The following is a 15000-nucleotide window of genomic DNA, read 5'->3' on the forward strand; positions in this document are numbered from 1 at the left end:
GTCCATCTTTGATTAGAAATAAAAACAAAACTATATTTTTGTATGAATTAAAGTAAACTGTAGATTTTTTTGGCATTTTCTTAAAAAATGTAAATCTCGTTTTAGCGGAACACACATCGGCCTTTTTCCTCGTGTAACAAGATGAAGGCTCGCGGTGAGGTTAGTGCTCCAAACTGCAACCCACATTATGACAAATAAAACTCTAAAAGTCACCGTGTTTATGCATTTTCATAAACAACAGATTAAAATGATGTAGTTAAACCCCTTTTTAAATTGTTCTCATAGCGATGAGTGAAGATAATTGAATTTTGTGAGAGCACGCTTATCCAAGATGGAGGATAGGGCTGAGAGCATGAGAAAGTGGCCCTGATGGAGTGAATAGCTTTGGGTATCGAAACATACCTGAATTATGTTGGCGGTCAGATTACATAACGTAACAGATCAAGTTAATGGGTTACTTTTGAAGGAGTAATTCAACATGTTGATAATCACGTAGAGAGAATGAATCTCAGTCGGACGTGACAGTAATACAGCCCGGGAGCCACTGGCTGATTTGACGGTTATTTTGGAAAATATTAGATTTGGCCTCGTTTTCAAAACGTGGAGTGGTAGCCCCAAAAAAATTTGGCGGGAGACGAAGGCATAGAGACAGGTAAGTTGTACATGTGTTTGTGGAATGAACAGTAGATTTAAATACTAATGAATTTGACGGGACAATACAGTATATGCTTAAGTTACATTTTATACACCGAATAAGTCTTCGTGTATCGATTTCACTGAGTATTCTCTAAAGTTACTGGCGATTAGCAAAATGGCCGCACACAAAACGTCATTGTAAACATTGACTTTTGAACTGTGCCAAATGCAGCTTAAGGGTTTTTTTCTTTATCTGTTCCTGTTTTTTCATAGTTTGGCAATATTTTTTGAACATATCAAATTTTTAAGATGTGCGATGGCCTGTAATTTGTAGAATTTCAACATTTCCAACAAGCTGTATATTCACCGTGCCGGGTACCTATCATTTAGTTGATCGAGTGATGGCAGTGGCTTTCTGGTCTCATGCATGGAATGAATGTCACCGTATAAGTGAAATGTTTGAATCTTGGCTTCTCATGCAATTTCTTCGTGTTTTAATGTGAAAAGGATGAAGTGGATTGCGAAATAACATTGTCATCCAACCTGCATACACGTATACGTATGTGCATATCGTGGTGTACCAGTACTTGTTTGCAAAGCGGTGGGGAGGGGGGGGGGCATTGGTACCAGTAGTTGTGAAAGATACAGTATTGTAAACTAACCATAGGCATGTTTTGAAATATATGAATCGTAAATTATGTCTTTTTTGCTGGGGGGGGGAGGGGGGGGGGTTAAATGTATCAATTGTGTTAATTTTTTTAGAAAAAAAACATGTAAACACAAAATAAGTTTTATTGCATTGGTTGGGGGTTTTGAGGAGAAGAATGTCATAAAAATGCAAGTTTAAAAAAGGTGAATAATATATGTATGTGTGTATTTACATTGAATGAAACAGGCTCTTCAATGATGAGGGCATATGATAGTGATGTGGTGCTCTGACTTGTATGTGTTTTCTAATTTTTTCATGCCTTGATTCAAATTGGGTTTTTGAATTATGATGGGTGTGCAACTTTGCCCAAAGTTCAGTTTCAAATGTTTTTTTAATAATCACTGTTATGAATTAAGAGCGCGTCCATGAGAAAGCCAGACAGATCGGTCAGAAGGCGGCAAGGTGGGGGTCAGCAGATTTTAATAATTTTTGGTGTGGTAAACCATCAACATGAAAGATATTTTGAGCCACTGGCTTTCCTATTTTGGATCATTAGTTTTAGAGATATAGGGGCAGATCTTTTATTGGCAATTTTGCCAAAATATAGCATTTTTTAGCTCTTCAAAAGTTATAATTTTAAATATTCTTTTAAAAAATCATGTACATCATAAGGAATTATCCATGTAAGCCACACGATAGGTTAAGGAAAGACCTTAAATACCCAGTACAGATTTTTCGAAAAGGCACTGTCATGACCACACAAGGTTGATTCTAATAAGGCATGTTTTCCGTATGCTTGACCCCCTCCCCTTCTTTAAATGCACACAACTTCTTTTTTGCAGGTTGTATCCATATAATTTTGGTATGTGCTGATAGAAAAGGGTTGAAAAAAAATTTTTGTGAAATAAAATCTGTGTTAAACCTTGTAAAATTAGAACTATAACAATTTTAAAAAGAGCCTAAAAATGAATATTTTTATACTACTTAAATGCTAAACTGTTTCTTCAACTAAATTAATAAATCAAAACCATGTATAGGTTTGTGAAAAGCCCTTAAAATAATCATGTTTGCACTGCAGACAAACTTATAAAGCAAAAATACATTTTTATGTACAGACACAGATGTGTCTGTACATATTGCCATCACCTGCGTCTGTCGTCGCCGATGGCGATGCCGATGGCGATGGCGATGGCGATGCCGGCGCCGTGCACTTTCCTTGTAAACACGATAAGTGGAGGGCAGTTTTACTTTTTGGCTTTATATTTACAGAGCTGATGAATATTCATAAAACGCAGGTCAAGTTCGAAAATCAGCATGATCGGGCCATTATTGTAGAAGTTATGCTGTTTTTTCACTTTTCAGCATATTTTTCACATTTCCTCAAATTCAATTCTTAGGCATGTTAACAGTCTCATTATTAAACTAATAAGATACGTAAAAGTGTTTGTTTGACATTTCCTGCATCTTTACAATATTGTTAGTTGATTTTGTAAAAATGATGGTAAACTTGTTATCATGTATTGTGTAATAAAGTTTCAAAAATGGAAATAAACTCATATCATTGCAGTTTGTCAGATTCAATCATTCACTATGTTCAGAATCTCAGAAGGGAAGAAATTGGACATTTAACACTGCTCTGTTGATATTTTTCCCATCTCATCAATTTTCTTAGTTGATCATATAAAAATGGCAGTAAACTGTTAATTTTGTTTTATGTTAAAAAATGTTGAAAATGGAAAAAAAAAACATTTCAGAATAGTGCTGTCTTGTTTACATTTTGGCATTTTCAAGTTGTGACTTTGAAGTTCCATGGGCCTGAAGACCTTTGCTAGTCACATTTTCTGAATATCCATGATACTAATATTTTATTATTAAAAATTGATGGTCATCATGCTGTTAAACATTATGTAATATTGCATCAAAATTTGAAAAAAACCTATTTTGGGCACTGCTCCTATGATGACCATTTAAGGGAAATCATGTCACTTACTGTTCTCAAACAGTACAGTAAATATATATAGATGTGTCTGTACATATTGCCATCACCTGCGTCTGTCGTCGCCGTCGCCGTCGTTGCCGTGCACTTTCCTTGTAAACACGATAAGTGGAAGGCAGTTTTACTTTTTGGCTTTATATTTACAGAGCTGATGAATATTCATAAAATGCAGGTCAAGTTCGAAAATCAGCATGATCGGGCCATTATTGTAGAAGTTATGCTGTTTTTTCACTTTTCAGCATATATGCAACACTGTAAACACATTTCAACAAAAACCGATAGGCCTGTTGTCATGAAACTCACAGGAAAAATTGATCTTACTAAAACGCAGGTCAAGTTCAAAAATTGGCATGATCGGGCCACTATTTTAGTAGTTATGCCTTTTTTTCTTTTTTCAGCATATATGCAACACTGTAAACACAATATAAGAAAAACAGATAGGCCAATTGTCATTAAACTCACAGGAGTGGTTAATCCTGCTAAAACGCAGGTTAAGTTCAAAAATCAGCATAATCAGGCCATTAATTTAGAAGTAATGCTGTTTTTTACATTTCCTTAGATTCAATTCTTAGGCATGTTAACAGTTTCATTATTTAATTAATAAGATATGTAAAAGTGTTTTTTTGACATTTCCTGCATCTTTACAACATTGTTAGTTGATTTTGTAAAAATGATGTTAAACTTGTTATTGTGTATTGTGTAATAAAGTTTCAAAAATGGAAATAAACTCATATCATTGCAGTTTGTCAGATTGAATCATTCACTATGTTCAGAATCTCAGAATGGAAGAAATTGGACATTTAACACTATTCTATTGATATTTTTCCCATCTCATCAATTTTCTTAGTTGGTCATATAAAAATGGCAGTAAACTGTTAATTTTGTTTTATGTTAAAAAAGTGTTAAAAATGGAAATAAACCCATTTCAGAAAAGTGCTGTCTTGTTTACATTTTGGCATTTTCAAGTTGTGGCTTTGAAGTTCCATGGGCCTGAAGACCTTTGCTAGTCACATTTTCTGAATATCCATGATACTAATATTTTATTCTTAAAAATTGATGGTCATTATGTTGTTAAACATTATGTAATATTGCATCAAAATTTGAAAAAAACCTATTTTGGGCACTGCTCCCATGATGACCATTTAAGAAAAACCATGTCACTTACTGTTCTCAAACAGTACAGTAAATATGTACAGATGTGTCTGTACATATTGCCATCACCTGCGTCTGTCGTCGCCGTCATCGCCGTTGCCGGCACCTTGCACTTTCATTGTAAACACGATAAGTGGAAGGCAGTTTTACTTTTGGGCTTTATATTTAAAGAGCTGATGAATATTCATAAAACGCAGGTCAAGTTCGAAAATCAGCATGATTGGGCCATTATTGTAGAAGTTATGCTTTTTTCTTTCACTTTTCAACATATATGCAACACTGTAAACACATTTCAAGGAAAACCAATAGGCCTGTTGTCGTGAAACTCTAAGGAGTAATCCATCTTACTAAAATGGAGGTCAAGTTCGAAAATCGGCATGCAGCCTGAGTTGGAAAAGCAGTCTAATTGGCTTCTTATTCTGGAAGTTATACATTTTCAAAGTGTGAACTTGAACTCTCATGGGCCTGAAGCCTTATGCTTGTTACACATTTTACTTTCATTGGTATTACCTGTTGAGCATAATTAAAATTTGATGTTGAATTTACAGTTTAACATAATGTACTTTTGCATCAGAATTGACAGTAGCCTATTTTGTGCATAGTAATTTCCTGCTTTTTGTCTGTACATTTGACAGCTTTGCTGCCTTGTTTTAATTTGTTTATGTTGTAGAAACTAAATGTAAAATAACAATGCTAACTCTGTGACCTAGTTTCAACATGGCGGGTACTAGGATTATCACCGAAGCAACTGTGGAGCAAAGCACATTGTCTTTACAGCGTGAAAACATAATGCTTTCTTAATTTTATGAAGAACACACACTAGAGATGCTTAGGTACATCTCAAAAGGATTGGTGTGCACCAGAATATCACAAGAAATGACCATAGCAGCTGGTCGTCCTAAGAATGTAATGTTTATTATCTTGTTGAACCACTTCAGACTGTTGTCAGGCTTGGATTCCTCAATATATCCAGCTCATCGATTTAGCTCAGGATGTTTGTTGTAAGGTAAGTGATCATATATATATATATATATATATATATATATATATATATATATATATATAAACAGACAAAGTCGGTTCTGTCACTGTTTCAGGTACTGTCTTCTATGTAGTAATAACCTACCCTGTTGTTGGCCAGTGGTGGCATACACATACTACACTAAAAACTCAAACCAGTTTAAATAATAAGTTTGAATATTTTAAAGTTATATATAAAGAATTAAAAGATGTACTGGTATATTTCAATTCATATAATTTTACTTGATTTTTATTTCATGGTAAATATGTCTGCTGAAAAGAATCAACTGTGTATCTAACTTATGAAGTATGTTTGTGCATTATATTCTAGGTCTTTGCTACATGTGTTATCATAACACAAACAGTTAAGGACAACTGAGCTTGTAGACCGCTTCATTAGAAATTTCTTACCCAGAATCAAAGGCATATAACACACATTCAGTTTCAAGTTTTGGCATTTTAGGGGATGTTACTTGTGCCAGTTTTTTATGGTTTAGTTCCAGATTTATGTGTGTTTACAATGAAGTTGAAGTTAACCACCTACAGTGTAGCTTTATGTGACTTTGTAACATACTGTGCTTCAATTTTCAAGACTTACATATTACACAGAACACTTGTACAACTAAAAGTACTTTAGTAAAATCAGGAAAACTTTGCGGTCCATTATGTTGTTCATGTTGCTTTGCAAGGGGGTGTGCCAGACAATTAAGCTGAGTACAACGACTGAGCCTGAGTGTGATACTCCGCTGAGATGGATTGATCCTGCTACGGTAGTTTCTATTCTGAACACAGTAAGCCTTTGTTGTTGTAAAACATTTATTGATGTTATGTTTATTTTTCAGATTTTACTTCCTAGGCCTGGATGTGAACCTTGACCTGGACAATCTTACAGACAATAACAGAAGAGTCACCTGAAATTGCACAGGCAAATTCATCAGATTCAGATGTGAGCACCAACTCTGTCTTTCTATCATGAAATTCTGGTAGCTACATCATGCATATTTGATTTCATTTTCAATAATTGTTTTTACTTGTGCAATATGTTTGATCAGTATATCATTTAGTCATTGTTTTTATACAGCAAATAACATAAGTTTAAAATATGTTTAATACATTTTCTTTTGACAGCCTGTCCTGCCATCTTCAGGTAGACGCAGTAGTGGATATCCTGGCAAACCTTTATTGGACTTAGAGCCACCTTGGGACGATTCTAGGCTTGGCAATCTTAGGCTTGGCAATCTCAATCAGTTTTGTAGGAAAGGAGGATTGGCGCCATTGAATTGACAAATATTGAAAATTGACAGTTCAGTCACACTAAACTATAGTGGCATGTTGCTTCAAGTTACCACACTTATTCTAAGATTGCTGAATTATCATTACTGTAGGAGACTCTGGATCTCTCAACCAGAAGAAGAAACTTGGGGATCAATCAGTTATAAGATTAAAATCTGTGGAACACTACCCATCACTGTTGTGTTCAGTATATGGAAAAGATGACCATGATATTGGAACCTTGGAGATTCATAACTTGATTTCACTCCTGTAAAAAGTAACTGCTTTGTTCTTTTACTGTCCAATTGATAATATGAAAATAAAGTACTCCTCCTGTCATTGTATGTTGCTTACTCTGTTTTAATTTTCTTTATAGAAAAAGAATATAGATATCAAGATATCACATGTATTTTCAAAGCCTATGGATCATTTGAAAGGAAAAAGAATGGTTGAAAAATGCAATATAAATCATTTCAAGTGGATTAATTAGTGTTGCACTTGAGAAAACTGATAAAATGAGACAGTCATTCCCTTTTACCTTTAGAAAAATCCTTTGTTATTTTTTTCTCTATTGCTCCCTGAAAATAAGGTGTATACACAATGCTGATGACATTGGATATGCACAGTAATAACTCATTAAGTTTGGGGGGGGAGGGGGTTGAATAACTTGTCACTAATAATTAAAATTTATTCAGAAGTTGTATGGCTCTGTTTGAAAAGAATATTATTTGAGAAATCCTGTATTACAGTTATCAAAATAAAAAAACCTGCAAAAATGGGCCACTTGATTATTTTGAGGAATTAGGGTAACTGTATTTTGGGACAGAATTGATGGCAGCCATCTTGTATTTATAAAAATTGGATAGATTTGCCCTTATCAATGCATAGTTTGAATTCCTGGCTGTGAGTCTTTGATTAAATTTGATTATTGGAAGGTATTATCTCAAAATGTACTGATATCTTGATTTCGGCCGTTTGGTTTTCTGCTAAAATTGCTAAAGTTTGAGGCACTTTTTCAATATCTTCTGTTGTGTTTAACACGCTTTTTAAATTTTGTTTGATGAGACCAATATATGCTTAGGATCCCTATAAAATTTTATGGCTGTCAACCCTGCAAAAAGAGAGATATGAATGCTTGAACATTGCTTGGTAGAAAAATGAGTTTGGGGGGGTGGGGTTATAAAAATGGGCGTGGCTTGTAAGTTTGTGGGTTAAACTGAAATTTAGTAACATATTCTGAATGGCAAATGGCTGGTTTAAATAGGTAAATTTTCAATTAATTTTAAAAAGTCATCAGTTTTGACATATTTGCTTATGAAGTGGCTTTATTGACCGAAGCTGAAAATCAAGCCAAAAATGGCCAAAACATATAATATCATATTATAATTATATCCAATGATTTCTTTTGGGATTGTTGCCTTCAATCTTAATATCTCCTATATATGTAACAATATTATGAATTTGGTTGAAATCTGTTGACCCCCACCTTGCCACCCTCTGACTGGTCCTATCATGGACACACACTTAAGTATAAATAGTGCAGTTTAAGGTAAAGATTGTAAATATAGTGCTGTTTAAGATTGATTGTTACAGTTTACCTATTACAAAGATTGCAATAAATTATGATTAATTTCAGTGTGTATGTGTGTGAGCAATTGATAAATGTAGTTAGAATTTTTTTATGATATTCTTTTAAAAACTCTATTATTTATTCTAGGCTTGAATAGCATGAATGGGACCAGGATTATTCCTTTTGCCGTGCAATTATCATAACAAAAGCGCCCATCATTTCCAAATGCTGTGTGGCAATGAACACCACAACCTCTGGGATACTTCTAAGGGATGAAAAATATGTGCTCTTGCTAATATAAATAGTTATTGGTTATCAGTACATAGAAATGCAGTTTGTGAAATCAATTTAGGTTTTAACCACATGAAGTTAGTTAATGTGCAACTAAGTTAACAATACATTGTTTTATTTTTACTGTGCAGGTTTTTTTATATATGTGTAGCTTATAGATAATATCTACTTATCAGAATACAGGTAAAACAAGTTTATTCAAATGCAAATATGGATTGATACCTGGTATCACTGAAAGAAAATTAACATGACATCTTTGGGAAAATTTATGAAATTATATTATTTGTAAAAATTCTGGTCTACTGTGTAAAGGGAAATTGTGTGTTAGATGGTTAAATATATATAAATGTGTACCAATCAAGTAAAGTAGCATTGAATTATCACCTACTGGGTAATTAATGTACAATGTAATGTAAAATAACTATTTTGCAATGTACATGTCTCACTGGTAAAATATTTCAGGCTACTTGAATTTTATGTAAAATTAAAATAAAATATATAGCAATGTGATTAAATGTAAATTGTCTTTCATTTGTTATTTTTCATATTTAATGAAAGGAATACCCTCATCAGTTGGCCTCATGTAATAAAAAGGTTTATCTACAATGAAAAAAAATGTTAAAGTTCATTTGTATTAGCACCGTGGTAAGTGCCAAGAAAAAAATTATTTCATTGTCCCCAATACCCAGTTGCTCTATATAAGTAATACTGTGTGAAGGAAAAACTAAAACGAGACTGAAGCTCATGAGAAAGCACTAAGTCAAAGCGAGGCTTATATGCGGATATCGTAAGTGAGAGTTTTCAGGCTGACATGGCCGTGAATTGATTTGTGCCATTCACAGCTTAAGGCAAAGTTCTTTACATGCTTACATTGACAGAAAGCTGAATAAATTTTCCACAACTTGTAGTAATTTCAAGTTGTGCGGAGGCCTCTATAGGTACAAAAATCAAAATCAAAAACGAACTTCCGTAATAGCTTTAATAAAATTTCGATTTCAAACTCATTTTTCAACATTAAATATGCTGTAGATAAACTTTTGGGTCATCTCACATTATTCGAAATTTATTTCTCAATATGACAATGTACATATTGTTACCCCAAGTACGTTAATAGCCGAGATAATACACCGTTTATGACACCCTATAAATCTAAAAAAATATTGCCCAATTCAAATTCTCGAACTTCCGGTTTGTTTAATAGCCACCTAGCGGCAGACCAGTGGCTCCCGGGCTGATATGCCCCTTCCATCCACATTACATTGCTGTGTATAAATTAATGACAAGCATTTATGCAGTAAAAAGATCCTTTTGTAAGACTTTCTCACTGCATTGACCCCATTTTGATTTAATTGTAATGAGGAAAACTAATTATTTTCTTCGTATGCAGCTGAAGGAGTACAAGGTGATAGGGCGGCGTTACCCCACGGACAAGGACAGGGTGCCTGCCTTGTATCAGATGAGGATCTTCGCCCCTGACAAACCCACAGCCAAATCCAGGTTCTGGTACTTTGCCAAGATGTTCAAGAAGATGAAGAAGACTAACGGAGAAATTGTCTGTTGTCAGATGGTAAGAGAGGACTTAAAAGAGCAGCACATGTGTGTTAATTTTAACTTTTATTCTCAATGAAGTAAACTTAATTTACTTAAGACAAACTATCCACATGTGAAAATATCCCAAAGTGACATCAAAATAACTAAGTATCCTGCAAAACTATATACATTTCCAAGGTGAGAACTTTGAAACTATAAATTCCCTCATTGCCAAAGGGGGACTTTTTTCATGTAAATGAGCCAAATTTTAATCTAATCTGCACAAATATCCCAATGCCACTAATACGTATGGCAGTATTATGTGGTTTGAAGCAAGTGCAAAAAGAAATACAGATTGTCGCCTTTCTTGGCCCCTTTGATGCCACTGAAAGTGAAAACTTTTTGTAACACATTAATTTTCTAAGCTGATTGCGGGGAAAAGGAAGAAAGATACTTTAATTTATATTTGATATATTGAAAGATGGAAATGTTTATGACTATATAAACAGGATTTTTTAAAGGTGTTGACTGAAATGCCAACTTGGGTGAAATATTATTTGCCTCTTTTACTAAACAGTATTATTATTATTATTATTATTATTATTATTATTATTATTATTATTATTATTCTGTCAGGTCTATGAGAAGAAGCCAACTACCATCAAGAACTTTGGAATCTGGCTGAGATATGACTCCAGAAGTGGCACCCACAACATGTACAGAGAATACAGAGATCTCACTGTGGCTGGGGCTGTCACACAGTGCTGTAAGTTTTATTATAACCCTGTATAAACTTCATTATCACATGTACAGAGAATACAGAGATCTCACTGTGGCTGGGGCTGTCACACAGTGCTGTAAGTTTTATTATAACCCTGTATAGACTTCATTATCACATGTACAGAGAATACAGAGATCTCACTGTGGCTGGGGCTGTCACACAGTGCTGTAAGTTTTATTATAACCCTGTATAAACTTCATTATCACATGTACAGAGAATACAGAGATCTCACTGTGGCCGGGGCTGTCACACAGTGCTGTAAGTTTTATTATAACCCTGTACAGACTTCATTATCACATGTACAGAAAATACAGAGATCTCACTGTGGCTGGGGCTGTCACACAGTGCTGTAAGTTTTATTATAACCCTGTACAGACTTCATTATCACATGTACAGAGAATACAGAGATCTCACTGTGGCTGGGGCTGTCACACAGTGCTGTAAGTTTTATTATAACCCTGTATAAACTTCATTATCACATGTACAGAGAATACAGAGATCTCACTGTGGCCGGGGCTGTCACACAGTGCTGTAAGTTTTATTATAACCCTGTACAGACTTCATTATCACATGTACAGAGAATACAGAGATCTCACTGTGGCTGGGGCTGTCACACAGTGCTGTAAGTTTTATTATAACCCTGTACAGACTTCATTATCACATGTACAGAGAATACAGAGATCTCACTGTGGCTGGGGCTGTCACACAGTGCTGTAAGTTTTATTATAAGGCCACACTTTTTTTTTTTTTATGGATGACATCCTCTGGGGACCCCAAAATCGGTGCGAGAGGGCGAAAAAAAAAAAAAAAACAGTCCAAAAAAAAAAAAAACTGCTTAAGAAAAGTTATGTTTTCAGTACACAGCTGGAAACACTAATTTACCACAGAAACACGTATCAAACTAACAACATGTCTTTATCCATGCTCTCAAAATATTAAAGCATTGTGAATAGGGCCTACTTCGTAGAAAGGTAAAAAGTCATGAATATATATATGCTGCATATTACCAAATCTATTTAAGGTTATTTCATGCATTCTGTTGGTATAGCAATCAATAAAACAAATATCAAATAAACAGCGTGTCTTTATTTGTACTCTCAGAAAATTTAAGCATTGTGAACACTTCACAGAATTGTTAAAAAATGAAGCAAAGATAGGCCTATGCTTCCTACTACCAAATCTAAAAAAGGTAATTTCGGTCGATGCCATTTTGTCTACTTCGACTCACACGTAGCAGCCAACTATTGGGTGGCCTGTCCAACCTTCAGTCCACCAAATACCACGACACTCTTGTCGACCCTTTTTTCGCTACAAAAAAAACCCTGGTAAGCCTATGTGCTGCTTTGGACAGAATGTCACTGAAATTTTCCGGGCGATGATCGCTGGCCGCGGCCAGCCTTTCGTATAATTGTAAAAAGGTGATATCTCCATGTCCAATATCAATGGCAAACCAATCCAAAACGACGGCCCCCGTTCTCTTTATGACTTTAATTGTCGTGTATTTTGAAATTAATGCTAGAGATGAATTTTGACGGCAAAGCGGCCATATTTCCACGTGGTGATAATACGCATGCGCAGAAAGCTCATTTTCCGCACTCAGAACTACTAGGATGTCTCCGCAGTCGACAATGACAGCATGGAGCTTGCGGAATTAGCCGAGGATTGCCGATTGCATTTTCCGGCAAATTCAATAACGACGTTTGCGACAACCGACTTCCTTGGGGGGGGGGGGGGGGGGGGATTTTTTTTTTTTTTTTTTTTTTTTTTTTTTTTTTTTTTTTTTTTTTTTTTTTTGAGAACGGACGAAAATCGGTGCGCGCGCAGGATGTCATCCATAAAATTAAAAAAGTGTGGCCTAACCCTCTATAGACTTCATTATCACATGTACAGAGAATACAGAGATCTCACTGTGGCTGGGGCTGTCACACAGTGCTGTAAGTTTTATTATAACCCTGTATAGACTTCATTATCACATGTACAGAGAATACAGAGATCTCACTGTGGCTGGGGCTGTCACACAGTGCTGTAAGTTTTATTATAACCCTGTATAGACTTCATTATCACATGTACAGAGAATACAGAGATCTCACTGTGGCTGGGGCTGTCACACAGTTCTGTAAGTTTTATTATAACCCTGTACAGACTTCATTATCACATGTACAGAAAATACAGAGATCTCACTGTGGCTGGGGCTGTCACACAGTGCTGTAAGTTTTATTATAACCCTGTACAGACTTCATTATCACATGTACAGAGAATACAGAGATCTCACTGTGGCTGGGGCTGTCACACAGTGCTGTAAGTTTTATTATAACCCTGTATAAACTTCATTATCACATGTACAGAGAATACAGAGATCTCACTGTGGCTGGGGCTGTCACACAGTGCTGTAAGTTTTATTATAACCCTGTACAGACTTCATTATCACATGTACAGAGAATACAGAGATCTCACTGTGGCTGGGGCTGTCACACAGTGCTGTAAGTTTTATTATAACCCTGTATAGACTTCATTATCACATGTACAGAGAATACAGAGATCTCACTGTGGCTGGGGCTGTCACACAGTGCTGTAAGTTTAATTATAACCCTGTACAGACTTCATTTATCACGGTACCAAAAGGAGTGCAGCCAACCTCCCACCAAACCCTACCCAAACCACCTACCCCCAAACCACTGGAGTAAAAGATAATTTTGGTTTGAATCTTATGATGGAGAGAGAGAGACGAGATAAAATGTCTCAAATTAACACATCTGAATTATGGTCCATAACTTGTACTTCAGCTAGTACTTGAACCCTAATAACATATGTTAACTTCCTCACAGCTGTTAGCCTGTTAGTTTTCAGTATGATTTTTCATACCTGTTCCAGTGATGAATTTGCCGTTAAATTCACCAATAACGAGTCCCAAATGTGTTAATGTCACTTTTCCTACATGACATACAATTAAAAGACTTGGGGGGGGGGGGGGGGGGGGGATGAGATTTTTCCGACCATCAGCAGATTTCCCAACTTTTTTTGGAAGCCATAAAGCCCCATCCCTGGTAGTTGCACTATCCCTTTCACACAGTTGCTTCACCCAGAGACTGTGGTTAGAAAAAGTGCATACAGTAATACAGCTTGTCGCCTTCCTTGAATCTTTGATTTCTTTGGAAGTGAATCAAGCAGTTACAAATATTTAGATAGATCATAAGAGGTCTGGTTTTATTTAACATTCTAATGTGACAATTTTCCTCCTGTTTACATAGATTAAAGGAGGTCTGGATAAAGTATATATTACAGTGTTCTATGATGATTTCTGTCTTAGTTACATTGGTTGTGGTAGATTTAGTTAATGAACATGAAAATCTTCATCTTTCAGATCGTGATATGGGAGCACGTCATCGCGCGCGTGCGCACTCCATCCAGATCATTAGAGTACAGACAGTGGAGGCATCCAAGTGCAGAAGATCCAACATCAAGCAGTTTCATGTAAGTGATTTTATCTCATCTGCTTTCAGTAGTCCCAACTCTTTTAAGAAAACATTTGGAAGGTTAACTGTCAGAGAGAATTCAAGACCTCGATTCCTAAACCTCACATCAATACATTTACTTTACTCTGATTGGTCAAAAACCATGGACTACATCATCAACTAATATCGTTTTGTGAAGATGTGGACCGTAGATATAGAGTATGATCAGACTACGTATTTCTGAATGTTATATTCAAAGCTAATAAATATATTCTTGTTTTTCCAGAACTCCACCATTAAGTTTCCTCTGCCCCACAGGGTGGTCAAGCAACTGCACAAGCCAAGATTCGCAACCGCGCGACCAAACACGCACTATTAGCATGGACCTGCATTTCTGTCTGCAGATTTTGTAATTATAGTGAATCTGAAACGTACTGAGAAGAAAAAAATAAATGACTTTGAAGAATGCATTTGTTCATATGTTGTCTCTGAATAAAATTTGAAATGGACAAAATGGAATGAATGTCCAAAGAATCCAGATTTCCTTTCTTTGACGGTAGATTAGTTGATAGGCGGCATAGTGTGCAAAAGAAGGTGGATTGCTACGTTTTGCTATCAAAATTGGCAAGCATCCCAATAGGCTTTGGTTGA

At 35.5% G+C, this 15000-nt stretch overlaps 1 protein-coding gene and 1 long non-coding RNA gene across 2 annotated transcripts; both read left to right on the plus strand.

Annotated features, from left to right (window-relative positions):
- Window positions 1–16: 16 nt before the first annotated feature.
- On the plus strand, window positions 17–14815 carry LOC106152843 (large ribosomal subunit protein eL20). Its single transcript, XM_087014863.1, has 5 exons — window positions 17–159; window positions 9974–10153; window positions 10753–10882; window positions 14259–14368; window positions 14636–14815. Exons 1-5 carry the CDS (start codon window positions 142–144, stop codon window positions 14726–14728), a joined length of 531 nt encoding a protein of 176 aa, XP_086870989.1. The 5' UTR covers window positions 17–141; the 3' UTR covers window positions 14729–14815.
- Window positions 1373–7069, plus strand: LOC147760972 (uncharacterized). The gene is made up of 3 exons (XR_015334962.1): window positions 1373–5439; window positions 5785–6399; window positions 6582–7069. It is a non-coding gene; the product is annotated as an uncharacterized LOC147760972 (long non-coding RNA).
- Window positions 14816–15000: the final 185 nt, after the last annotated feature.

This window comes from Lingula anatina, chromosome 6 (genome assembly GCF_051362555.1).
Source record: "Lingula anatina isolate TDL-2025a chromosome 6, LinAna3.0, whole genome shotgun sequence".
NCBI classification, from domain to species: domain Eukaryota; kingdom Metazoa; phylum Brachiopoda; class Lingulata; order Lingulida; family Lingulidae; genus Lingula; species Lingula anatina.

Bases quoted from the DNA above. Each gene is read 5' to 3' on its own strand.
- LOC106152843 (XM_087014863.1), top strand. The intron at 10,883-14,258 runs GTAAGTTTTATT...TTCATCTTTCAG, and splicing joins TGGGGCTGTCACACAGTGCT to ATCGTGATATGGGAGCACGT. The intron at 14,369-14,635 runs GTAAGTGATTTT...TTGTTTTTCCAG, and splicing joins CCAACATCAAGCAGTTTCAT to AACTCCACCATTAAGTTTCC.